This window comes from Micromys minutus (genome assembly GCF_963924665.1).
Source record: "Micromys minutus genome assembly, chromosome: 19".
Classification (NCBI taxonomy): Eukaryota; Metazoa; Chordata; class Mammalia; order Rodentia; family Muridae; genus Micromys; species Micromys minutus.
The window spans coordinates 25598725-25611710 of record NC_137954.1 but is presented as its reverse complement, the minus strand read 5'-3'; the positions used below and the strand labels follow the sequence as shown (position 1 = coordinate 25611710).

Here is a 12986-nt window from a genome sequence, read left to right as displayed (position 1 = left end):
TATCCACGTGGTCTGTGCTTGGGACGGGAAGAGAACCAAAGAAGGAAAATAGAAAGGTATGAACTGGCTTCCACAAATAGTTTTGCCAAAGTCAAATACACAGGTGCACTGGAGGAGGTCCGAACTGAGAATGTGAAGTAGACCTTGGGCCTGATTCGTGAAGACGCTGGGATGAACCTGAGCATGCAGAGGAAGCTGGGGCCAGCTGCAGAGGCTGACTGTGTGTGAATTGGAGGAGCCGAGGGATGTGCTTTTAATGCATGATACAGCATGCGCAAGGCCTTGGGTTTGAGCCCATAAATAAATAGATAAATAGATAGATAGATAGATAGATAGATAGATAGATAGATAGATAGATAGATAGATAGATAAAACCTCATAGAAACTGAATCCTGAGAATAGTCAGGAGACAAAAAAGCAACAAAAAAGGGATTTTCTTCCTATGTAGGTGGTCCAGGAACAACTCTGCTCACCCAGCCTGAGAAGACTCCGCAGTTCTGCACAGAATAAATAGAGGGATCCATTGTGACCTTATTACCCAGGATAATTTAAAAACTGCTTCAGCTTACTTCATCTGTCCTGCAAACCCATGCAGGTAGTAAGATGTCTCATTCAAGACATGGAAAGGAAAGATGAAGGCTGTGTTATTCACTCAGACTGGTCTAAAACAAGACAAAGCTCGAAAGAAAATGTGGGTAGGAGCAGCTATGGAGTTGTTCAGAATGACTGGAAAACAGCCACATGCATAGCAACACTGAGTCGAAGAAGTGAATGGCTGGAGAGATGGTGGTTCCTCAGTTAATAGCATTGGCTGTTCTTCCCGAGGACCCAGGTTCAATTCCCAGCACCCGCATGGTAACTTACAACTGTCTATAACTCCAGTTTCAGATGATTCAACATCCTCATGAAGATCAAACATGCCGGCAAAATGCCAGTTCACATAAAATAAAAATGAATACATTTGTTAAAAAAAGATTTAAGCCGCCATCTTGCGTCCCCGCGTGTGTATGTCTTATCTCAGCAGGTCGGCCCGAGACCCCCTGAGCGTGAACCTTAGTTCCCCGCTCGGCCCCACTTTCACTCCGACAAGATGAAAGAAACGATCATGAACCAGGAAAACCTCGCCAAACTGCAGACAGAGTGCGCATTGGTGAGAAAGGAACTGCTCGTAGAAAGAAGAAGGTGGTTCACAGAACAGCCACAGCAGACGATAAAAAACTGCAGTTCTAATTAAAGAAGTTAGGGGTAAACAATGTCTCTGGTATTGAAGAGGTGAACATGTTTACAAACCAAGGAGCAGTGATCCATTTTAACAACCATAAAGTTCAGGCATCTCTGGCAGCAAACATCTTCACCATTACAGGCCATGCTGAGACAAAGCAGCTGACAGAAACGCTTCCCAGCATCCTAAACCAGCCCGGTGCAGACAGTCGGACTAGTTTAAGGAGACTGGCTGAAGCTCTGCCCAAACAATCTGTGGATGGAAAAGCACCGCTTGCTACTGGAGAGGAGGATGATGATCAAGTTCCAGATCTGGTGGAGAATTTTGATGAGGCTTCTAAGAATGAAGCAAACTGAATTGAAGGAACTTCTGAAGAAGGTGACACTTGCAGAAGTCGCAGGAGCTGCTATTTTATATCATGACTGCTTTTTAAATTTTTTTTGTTTATTATGGATCTGATAAAATCTAGATCTCTAATATTTTTAAGCCCAAGCCCCCCGGACACTGCAGCTCTTTTCAGTTTTCGCTTTTATCTAATTCATTCTTTGTAGCAAATTAAGCTGAAGAAGCCTGGGAATAAAGTTTGGAAAAGGTAAATAAAATTCTTTGCCTAGTTAAAAAAAAAAAAAAGATTTAAAAAGTGTTTGGCCCATGTGTTTAATCCTCAGCATTAAAGAAAAGAAAGAAGAAAATCAGACAAGCAGACATAATTCCACACTTGAGAGGCTGAGATAGGATTGTCGTGAGTTTGAGGCCATCCTGGGCTACACAGTAAGACTGTCTCAAAAAAAGAAAAAGAAAGAAAGGAAGAAAGGAAGGAAGGAAGGAAGGAAGGAAGGAAGGAAGGAAGAAGGGAGAAGGAGGGAGCGAGGGAGGAAAGAAAAAAAGAAAGAAAGGAAGAAAAGAAAGAAGTCAGGGAGGAAAGCTCGGGATCTGGGAGAGAAAGAAAAGACCATCAAACAAACAGCATCTGGGGTATAGCTCACAAAGGCGTGGTGCAGTCAGTTACCTATGTGACACAGGTTTTCTACCTCAGTTCTTCCTGCACAAAGAGCAAGAGAGAATAAAAAACGGTCCACAGCATAGGAGGAGACAGAGGGTAGATGAAGAATGAGACACGGGTTACAGGGAATTCTGGGAAAAGGTGAGAACATGGGGTTCAGGTCTGTGGGAAGGAAGTGAGTGAGGGTTTCCCAGGGGTCTCAACAGAACAGCCAAGAGGATTCTTTTAGTCTTTTGTCTGTTTAATATTTTCTCAGCCCTTGACTATGGGCTAGGCTCTATGGGCTAGTCTCTGGGTAAATACAGCACACAAAGGTTCGGCTCTTTTCCCAAGATCATCATCATCATCATCATCATCATCATCATCATCATCACCATTGCTGCTGTGGCAAATGGCATGACCTTTAGTTACCAGCTAACTTTAAAACAACACATAGAGTCTCAAGGTAAAGACCCAAACAATTCTCACTGGGTTAAAATTACTGAATCAACAAGGCTCGGCCCTTTATGGAGCCTCTGGGGAGAATTCCTGTCCTTGTATTCTCCAGATTCAAGTGGCCACTTGCTTTGCTGGCCTGCTTCCCTTCTTCACAGCCAGCAATGTCTTTCTTACAACACAGCCCACTGACCTTGACTCTCCTGCTCCCCCCCCCCCCCTTTAACATTCCTGCTAATTACACTGGACCTGCCTGGATGATCCCAGATGTGAGCTCACTATTTTAAGGTCAGCTCATAAGCAAACGGAATTACATCTGCGATCCTGACTTTTTCTTGCCATGTGAGAACATATTTGCAACAACTAAGGATCGGGACGCAGACATCTCTGTCACGTTACCACTGAGTTAGAACTGTGAGATATGGTCCTAGCTGTGCATTGAATATGTGCTTCAGGCATCCCCACCCCCACACTAGCCCCAACCCCAGACCAGCCCTCCCAACTCCCACCATCCCAAACTAACAGAAAGATATCTAAAAATAAACAAGTTCATAATCATGCTGGACATGATTATGGGACCAAAGAGCCCTTGGCACACTAAAAACTACAAACACCCCTTCAGGATGGATAGCCAAGAAGAAGAACCACATCTCAAGTACACATAGCAAGAGATGACCCTGAGGAATGAAAACAAACTACGGGTAAGGCATTGCAGTAACATGCTTGCCCAGACATGCAAGGCCCTGAGTTCAAGCCTCAGCACACAACACAAACGAATCAGAAATCTAAGACCAGAAAACATCCTTACATTGGGGGGGGGGGGATGGAGGTACCAGAAGATGGGCTTCTTGCAGACACTAACAAGACCCTGATTTTTCAAGATAGTACAGCAGGTACACCAGATACCAGGCACACCACGCCTGCCTTCTCCTGAAGACTGTTGACCTAAATATGGGAGCTATGGCTGTGAAATCATAGGTAGAAAGAAGCACAGTACTCCTAGAGGCTAGGGATGCTTTGGAGGAGAGCAGAGAAGGATCCAGAAGTTCAAAGAACCTCACTCAGAACTGCATCCCATCCTTACAAGACAATTGTTAGTATCAGGAACCAGCTTACAGTTGCAGACTGCCTGTGAACCCAGAGATGATGGTGATATATGACATCACCCATAGGCAACAGGGACCTGCACTTCTGTTGCCATGGCAGTCATGGCAATCGCATTTATTCCCAGCATCCACCTGGCTCACCTCCCACCCTTACCTGTGAGCACTCATGTCACTGCCCAAATGAAAAGCAGACCCTTCCTGACCTTTGACCCTTCTCTCTCTTTTCTCCCTACATGTCCGTCACTCCCTTTTGTCTCCTTCCCCCACAATAAACCTCTCTCACGTGGAACTGCCTTGGCCTGGTGTGGTCTGTTCAGACACGAGCCACAATTCTATCACAACAATCACATTTATCTGATGATTTGATGGCAAACGCCCTAGATTGCATTCTCCAAGGCACACTCGGAGAAGGCAAAGACACAGAGAACCTCAGATCAAATATGCCTCAATCGTAAGTACCATACAAAAAGAGTAAAACCTTTCATTTTGTTTTGTTTTGGAGTCAGTGCTAGCTAGACTGAAACTCATCATATACCCAAGCCGGCCTCAAACTCACAGAGCTTGGCTTGCTTCTACTTCCTGAAAGTCTGGTTTGTTTTTTGTTTGTTTGTTTTGTTTTTATATACTTTTCATCTTTATTTAATGTGTATTGGTGTTTTGCCTGCATGTGTATCTATGTGAGGGTGTCAGAAACCCAGGAACTGAAGTTACAGACAGGTATGAGCTGCCATGTCAGCCCTGGGAGTTGAACCTGGGTATTTTGGAAGAATAGCCAGTGCTTTTAACCACTGAGCCATGTCTCTAGCTCCCCCTGAAAGTCGGTGTTTTAAAAAACATATAAGAGACTCAACATTCCAAAGCACCCTTATAAAGAATAGGAGTGGGGCTGGAGAGATGGTTCAGCGGTTAAGAGCACTGGTTGCTTTTCCAGAGGTCCTGAGTTCAATTCCCAGCAACCACATGGTGGCTTACAACCATCTATAGGGGGATCTGATGCCCGCTTCAGGCAGGTGAATGTATATTCAGCAGAGCACTTATGCATTAAATAAATAAAATTTTTTTAAAAAAGGACTTTAGCTGGATGGTGATGGCACACACATACCTTTAATCCTAGCATAGGAGGCAGAGACAAGTGGATCTCTGTGGCCAGCCTGGTCCACAGAACTACCTACAGGACAGCCAGGGCTACACAAAGAAACCCTGTCTCAAAAAACCAAACCAACAGAAGATGACTTTAGAGTGTCCTGTAACCAAGAATGTCACTCACCAAGAAGCACATATGTGATTAGTAAACAATAGGCATTCACTTGAATGACTTCAAGGGCACACTGAGAATTCGTGAAGGTAGAATGTTAATCCCACAGATTCCAGGAGAAAAACCACCAGCTCAAGTCATCATGGCCAAATTAATGCAGGCTCTTTTGTTCATTCACACAGGCTGTCTGTCTCCTGCTAAGGCATGGTTCAAGAAGCCAGCATGGGGAAAATACAAAATACGGGGTTTTCTTTTTGTTTTTAGCTTAAGGGTAGGGGGTTTCCAAATGAGGGACTTGGAAGGAAAATAAGTGGAGATATAGAAGCGGAGCAGAAGCATAAATAAGTTGATCATAAAAACTTCCTGAAACAAAGACATGACTGCAAGGTGGTCAGAGCTTTTTGAAACAAGGCATGATTGCCGTTTTCTGGAACAGGCATTGCAGAACCATTTGTAGTAAAGGTTGCAGGTGGGGCACAGCCCAATCCCTGAGAAACAGGGATTAAATCATAAACAGAATGAACCTATTTTGACTTTTCTGTAAGATGGCTTCCAAGAGTAAGATGGAAGCAGTCTCTTCCATCAGGACCTCACAGTCTTCTTGGCACATGCATCACACAAAACATGGACAGTGTTTATTTTAAAAATTAAAACAATGGGGCCAGAAGAATGGCTCAGGGGGTCAAGGCTCTTGCTACCAAGCCTAAGAACCTGAGTTTCAAACCTGGATACCAAATGGTAGAAAAAACTGATTCCCAAAAGTTTCCTTTGATATATGTGCTGTGGAATGAATAGACATATACAAAATAAATGTAATAAAAAAAATGGAACTTACTATGTAGACCAGGCTGGCCTGGAACTCACAGAGATCCTCCAGCTTCTGTCCCCCAAGTACTGGAATTAAAGGCATTCACTTCCTACCCAGCCTATATTTTTTGTCTTAAATTTGAGAATTAACTAAAACGTTTGATGTCACCTGGAACTTTTAAAATAGAGCTGGGGGTTAGTGGTGGTGCATGCCTTTAATCCAAGCACTCAGAAGCCAGAGGCAGGCAGATGTCTGTGAGTCTGAGGCCAGCCTAGGCTACAGAGGGAGTTCCAAGACAGGCAGGAAAAAAGTAAAAAAGAAAGAAAAGGAAAGGAAAAAGAAAAAGAAAAAAGCGAGAAAAAAAAAAGCTATTATATTCAAACAAATAAAAGAAAAAAATATCCTAAATTTCAAACCATAGGGAATTCTGTTTAAAAGGGTCTATCAAGATGTTTATAAAATTAACATATAGGTAGACTGTGATTTGATTGCAGGTCTATAATAAGGACACCCCCCAATATCAAACAAGGGATGAAAGACTTCCAGTGTTTAGAGGATCATCATTAACTTCAAAAATAAAAGACCTCTTCAGAGGTCTTATGACCCACAGCCCTCTGGGAAACAGAGAAAAACACAGGCGTGCAGAAGCCAGCCATTGAGACCAAGTGGAAGCAAACATAGCAAGGACAAGACTGATAACGTTGTTCAAACTGGAGCATGAGAGAAGCTCGGACAAAACAGGCAGGAAAGTGGGGGAGGGAAAGGAAGAGAGGGAACACCAATGGACAAGATGATTTTAGACTACAAGTGATTGAGTTCAGGATGTCCTCATCAACGGACACAAACACTTTTATCTCTTCAGGAAGTAGGAGAGGGCCATGGTATAGAGGGATACACAGACCTGAGGTCTTCTGGAACCAGAATCTGAGCTCTACTGTTTCCCAGGGCCTCATCCCTAGGTGTGCAATGGGTGTGACGTCAGTGCCTCCTGTGTCTTCAGCTGTATTGTACCCAGCACTAAGTGCTGTGCACAGCTAGTGAATGAATAATAAAATTATCAAGGCAAGTGATTGTTCAAAGGAAAAAAAAGTTGAAAAATAAAGCTAAAGAAAACTTCAGAGATCCAGTGACATTCATGGAGTAAAGTCTCCTGTACCCAAGGCTGATGACCCGAGTTCAGTCCCTGAGACTCAGAGAGAAAAGCATCTTCAAGTTGTCCTCTAACAACCACATGTGTACCAGGATGTGCACACACACACACACACACACACACACACACACAAATAAAATTTCAAAAGCTTAAACAAACAAAAAAATATAGTGAGTTCCAGACCAGCCATGGCTATAGAGTGAGACCTGTTAAATAAATAAATAAATACATAAATAAATAAATAAATAAATAAATAAATGTAAAGAAAACTCACAAATATAAAATAGTCACATCCCAATGCATATGGACATAATACCATTTATAGAGATCTCTTTCTCTTTCTCTCCTGCCCCCCACATCTAGGATATGTGTGTAACAGGAGAAAGCTCAGCCACCTAGCTTCTTCAGTGGAAAGAGCTATTGACAATGATTCGGGTGAATTTTATTTTTATTTTTCATGTGGAATCATTACCATGAGAATATATCAAGATACTGTAATCATTCTTGAAAGTTGAGATTAAAGAACAGGAAGCAACAAAAAGAGACAGAGGACCTCTGCTACCTGGGGGTTAGGAGGGAGGCACGGAAAAGAGGACATCAGAGCCATTGTTTTGAAAAAGGCAGTGCCTCAGCACCAGAGATGTGCAAGAGAGAGACATGGGGTCTTGAGAAACTCATGTGATTGAGCAATGACCAGGATTTGTGTTCTTGAAGTCTGGAGGGCTGTGGTTGGATCCTGTCTTGATTAGTTCCTGCTGCCACAAGATCCCTTATACAGGGTGATTTTGAAATAACAGAGATTGGACAGGAGCTGTTGCATGTGAAAAGTCCCAGTACCACATCAGATAAAGAATAGAAATGGGCTCTCCCGGTACTGACAGATTCAAGACCCAGCCGAAGGCACACACTCCCCTGCCCAGATGGTGCCGGTTGGGATTCTGTAAACCCCACCCCTCAATGACCTAGCAGTAGCCAGGTATGCTCTGCCCCAGTGACCTGACACTATAAAAGGGGGCTGCTTGCGCCTCTCCTCTCTCTCTTGCCTCTCTAGGCCTCTTACAGCCTTGCTCTTCCACCCTTCCCTTCCCCCCTCTCCCTCCACGTGCTCATGGCCTGCCTCTACTCCTCTATTCCTCTCCCCTCCCCCCCCAGCCTCTACTACCCTCTTAACTCTCCCATGACCTGAATAAACTCTATTCTGTACTATACCGTCGTGTGGCTGGTCCCTCAGGGAAAGGGATTCCCAACATGGGCCCCCAGTGGCCTTGTCCCAAGGCCTCTCCTCACCTCCATGGGCCATATGCCCCCTACTCTCTTCATCCTTCCCCTAACATTGGTGCCGAAACCCAGGACATTATCTTTTTCACAACACTGGTGCCCCTGTGACTTTTCCTTTCAGTGATTCTTCCTTTCATTGGTGCCCCTTCATCTTTTCCTTTCAGTGCCTTGTTATGGAATCTCTGTGATTGAAGGAACACTGTTACAGGGCTCCTAATCCCCTTCTATGAGGGCTCTGCCTCTGTAACTCAGGGCTCTGCCTCTGTAACTCAGTCTCCATAACCTTGTCTTCTCCTGTCTCTTTTTCTTTCTTTGCTTTTGTTTGGGGGTTTGGTTTTTTTGGTGGCCCGTGAGGCAGGAGAATCTTGAGTTTAAGACTAGCTTGGACTACATTGTGAGACCCCTACCCGGAAAGAAGAAGGGTGAGGGGCAGAGGAGACCTGACTTGGAGGTAAAGTGTTTACTGTAAGAACAGGGGGGCCTGAGTCTGAACGCCCAGCTAAGCCACTCCCCAATCCCCTGAGTAGGGACAGCAACCCTGAGCACAACACAGTTCTAAACCCCAGGGAGATGAAGGTATTGGGAAAGACTCAGCTGTGAACTCAGCCCTGTCTACCCTGTGGCTTCCTAGGGTGAAAGAAGCAAATCCGAGCCTTGTGTGGGGAACCTGCACTGGGGCCTCTGTGCTGCCAGGAATAGAAGCTCCCTCAGGTTTATTCAGGTGGGGGTAGGGTGTTGAAAGGACACTGACCTCTGGGATTCTTTCCTCCAGTGTTTGTACCCTTTGCTGAGCTGCTGGAAGGAAGCCGTTGACAAGCCTGAGGCTCTGCTAGCACAAAAACCACCCCGGAGTCCTCGATCAGGATCCAGCAGTGCTCCTGTCCCACACTGAATACCCCAGCCCGCCCCTACACATACCTACTGCGATAGACTAATCAGCTGGAGCCACTACCCTGGGATAATGAGGTGTGAAAAAATCCAGAGAATGAAGATCTTAATGCCCCATTTTGGAGGCAAAAATGGATTGATGAGGGAAAAAGTTTCAGGTTTTTTTTTTCTGGTGTACATAAAAAGTATATGGACCAGTTCACCAAAAAAGCCCACTTTTCTCCAGCTGTGGCTTATCATTCCATTTTCCTGACATTATATACTAAGTTATATGTGTGTAAGGATACAGAGGAAGCATCAAGGGAGCCTGAGTCCCACCCAGGGTAGTGAGGCTATACCTGCCATCCCCAGAGCTTGGGAAGTAGAGGAAAGATGCCTTTAGTTCTAAAGCAGCCTGGGCTATGAGTGAGTAGTTAAGGGATGGATGAAAGGTCCAAAACCAGTTCTTTAGCAATCCTGAGATCCTCAGCCAATGGAAATTCTTGGACCTTCCTTCTGGTCCTCAGACTGGCACTGTCTCTCTCCTTGAAAATTTCTAGATGACACTGTCAGTTCATAATTCGCCCCTTTCTTCCCACCCAAGCTCTCAAGAAGCATCAAGATCTGCTCTGCTCCGGACAATTGCCCAGTGGGGTTGCAATGTCTGTGAACCCCCTGACCTTGAGCTAGACACCAGTCAGCCAGACCAGAGAATGGCTGCATGTGGGGTGGGGGCAGGGTCTGACAGCCTTAGTCTTAACCACTACGACAGTAGTTTTCTTTTAGGTGTGACAAGAGGCTGTGTGACATATCGAGTTCACCTTGTAAGGGGACAATGTGGTGGGTGTCCTAGAGTGGGTGTCCAAAACTCTGGGACACTTAGCATCTTCCCAACAAATTCACATCTAATCTTACCATTTAGAATATAGATCTCTAAAGCCAAACGCAGTTGAATAACTCAAAATCCCACAAATGCAATTCTCTCTGACCCCAGATCGCCTCAACCCCTTATCAAAGATGGCCGGGAATGCATACAAAGCCATACACACTTCCGTCTTTATTGTTATCCACAGGACCTGGGTGGAACGGGATATGGGACCCTCAGACAGAAAGACAGGGAAAAGGAAGTGGAAACTGTCTACTTTCCACACCTCCCTTCCTCCCAGCTGGCATGTTGAGTTGCTGGTGACTATCGGCTGTGGGAGGAGGAGACGAGGTGCTTTTTAGATACAAGCACAGTGTTGTGTAATAAGGTTGGGTACCATCTCATACTTGAAAGAGTAACCTCCATCTGACGTGGTTCGGACGCGTAGGGACCTCATGCTCCCTGGTAGAGCGGCACAGCAGGGCTTGGCCCCTGGCACCAAAAACAGGGGCTGAACTGGGGTAGGGGGAACCCCGGGGACTGGCAGAGGCAGGTCAGATGTGGGCATCCCGCAGCTACCATGGCAGTAGTGGAAGATGAAACTGGGAGGGTGTACTATCCAGCGGTCCCAACCCAGCTCCTGGAAGGAGATGTTGAGGGCAGCCCGATGGCAGAAGGCGTGGGCAGCGGGTTCCTCCGGAGGCCGCTGCAGCAAACGCAACGCTGCCGGAGACCAAGGCATTGAGGGAGGTGAACGTCGGGCCCGCTCCCCAGCGCTGGGTGCTCTAGCCCTAGTGTGGGCTACCAGGAAAGGCGTGGTCTCAGGCCGGCCTGAGCAGGAACAGAGTGGGCATCGCAGCATCAACACTAGGATGGGGTGGGTCAGCAGAGGGAAAGCCGAGGCCGCCAGGTGCAGAACAGCCCAGCGTGGAGGGCCCTGTCCCAAGGACACAGGCACAGCCATGGGCCCCCCAGATGATAGCACCAGAAGATCTAGCAGGGGCCCAGAGCTATTGGAGGCTGCTGTTCTCTTCCTGTCTAGCCCTGTGTGGAACCACAGCTGGGCTGAAGTCACCTGGTGGCTGCGTATGTGTTGGGATGGCCGGAATACATAAGTGAAGAGACCTTCCTCAGCCTCCTGGGCAAGCCCTCCAGCAGCTGCCTGGTCCTCACAGGTGGCACCTTCAGGGGACAGAAAAGGGAAAGAGGAGGTAGTGTTGATCTGTGGTAACACCTCCACCTGAGAAGAACAGGGATACTGTCTCCTCTCCCATTGCTGACTACATGCCAAGCAATGAGTGCCACTTAGACTCTGGAGCTTGGAAAAACTGACAGAGGCTCCCCAGTTTTCTATTCACCATCAAATAAAATATAAAGGGCAATATAATATAAGATTAATATAAAGGGCAATAATATAAAGAATCCGTTTCACTCTCTAACTCATCCTCGGGTATACTTGCGAAGCTTATTATAGTAGCCCTCAGATACTGTGAGGAGATTCTCACGCCTTGGGTGCATGGGTGTGTTTTGTTGTGTTGGCTCTATCTTGGCATGTCAGGAAACTTTAAATGATAAATTTCTTAAAGCAACTGTGTTTTTAAAGATAGCATATGGGGTAGGGAGACGGCTCAGCTGGTAAAACACTTGCTGCTTTAGCATTAACACCAGAGTTCAATTCCAGCACCCACTTAAAGGGCTGTGTGCACTCTCAGAGTACTGAGGAGACAGACTCTTGGGGCTTGCTGGCCAGTCAAACTAGTTAGTGAGGTCCCAGTTCAGTGAGAGACTCTTTCAAAAACTAAGGTGGAACATGACTAAGGAAGATGTTCAGTGTCAACCTCTGACCTCTGACTTCCATGCACACAAAGGCATATGCATAAACTAACAAAGCCAGAGGAGAAGGAAAAGAGAAAGAATGGAAGGAAAAGGAGACCTGAATAGAGGACAGTCCTTCCTAGGGAAACACAGCTGCCATTCCTGTCCCAGTATACACACAGACTATAGGAAATATGGGCCAGCTGTCTTCAAGACTGGCAGTTGGGGCCGCATGAGAACACAGTCTCTCTTACTATAAATTCTAACAATTGATCCATTCTCAAGACAAGACACTGAAATGACTGACAGCTAGGAAATGGCAAGACCGGGATTCCCCTTGATCTGAAATCCATACTTTCCGGTGCTATGCTGACAAGGGGCTGAAGGCACAGAAGCGAGGAGACCTCATAGTGGGCCAGATGAGAAGAGCCTAGCAGGAGGCCTGTTCCCATCCAGTCATCCATCGGGATATGGAAAGCACACAGTGGGATGAGACTCCTGGGAACACAGGTTCCCAAACTAAGCATTCGGATGCACCCATGAGACACTCTCAAGTCCCAACTGCCTAAAGCTAATGAAACAGGGCATGTGTGTGCCACAGGACAGACAGCAGACAGAGCTCTGTCTCTACAGATCCTGAGCCTCCCTTTCATATTCCAGACAGGCGGACTCGCTGAATGGGCCCAGCATGAGAAGTAGAGGCTACCACTTACTTGATGCTGAATCAGAGGGGCTTAGGAACTGGTCCCTTGCTGCAAAGCCAGCTGAGCTGTGGGGCTGCCATTTACACCCAGAGCTGCCTGATTCCCAAGCCCGTGAAATAGGTACCGGCTACTTTTCAAAGTTGACCTGCCAATCCCCAACTTCATTACCTGTAGCCGGGAAAAGGATGACCTGGGAGACATCCTCCTCCTCTGGTTCAGAGGTCCTGTGCATGAAGCCCCCATGGGCATGTCTTCGAGGCAGCCGCCTTATTCCAGGACCCCCACCTTCCCCATCCATTGTTGGGGGCCCCAAGGCATCTAGAAATAGAGCCTTCACCTTGGCCAGGACAAGCTCCCGGACAAGTTCTGGCCCCTGGCAGCTGTCCACATCCTGTAGGGTCAACAGCAAAAGGAGCAGCAGAGACTGCTGGAGCACCATAGTTCACTTGCCCTGATGACAGGGAACCCACACTCTGCC

General features: G+C 46.4%; 1 protein-coding gene and 1 pseudogene across 2 annotated transcripts; one reads left to right on the top strand and one right to left on the bottom strand.

Moving 5' to 3' along the window:
• Positions 1-1090: 1090 nt before the first annotated feature.
• LOC308433300 (transcription factor BTF3-like) lies at positions 1091-1578 on the top strand (annotated as a pseudogene). Its single transcript has one exon. The product of its transcript is annotated as a transcription factor BTF3-like (transcript).
• Positions 1579-10289: 8711 nt separating this feature from the next.
• INHA (inhibin subunit alpha) lies at positions 10290-12947 on the bottom strand (the record flags this gene model as incomplete). Its single annotated transcript, XM_080933445.1, has 2 exons — positions 10290-11171; positions 12677-12947. The coding sequence occupies 2 exons, from the start codon at positions 12945-12947 to the stop codon at positions 10348-10350; spliced, it is 1095 nt and encodes a 364-aa protein (XP_080789571.1). The 3' UTR covers positions 10290-10347.
• Positions 12948-12986: the final 39 nt, after the last annotated feature.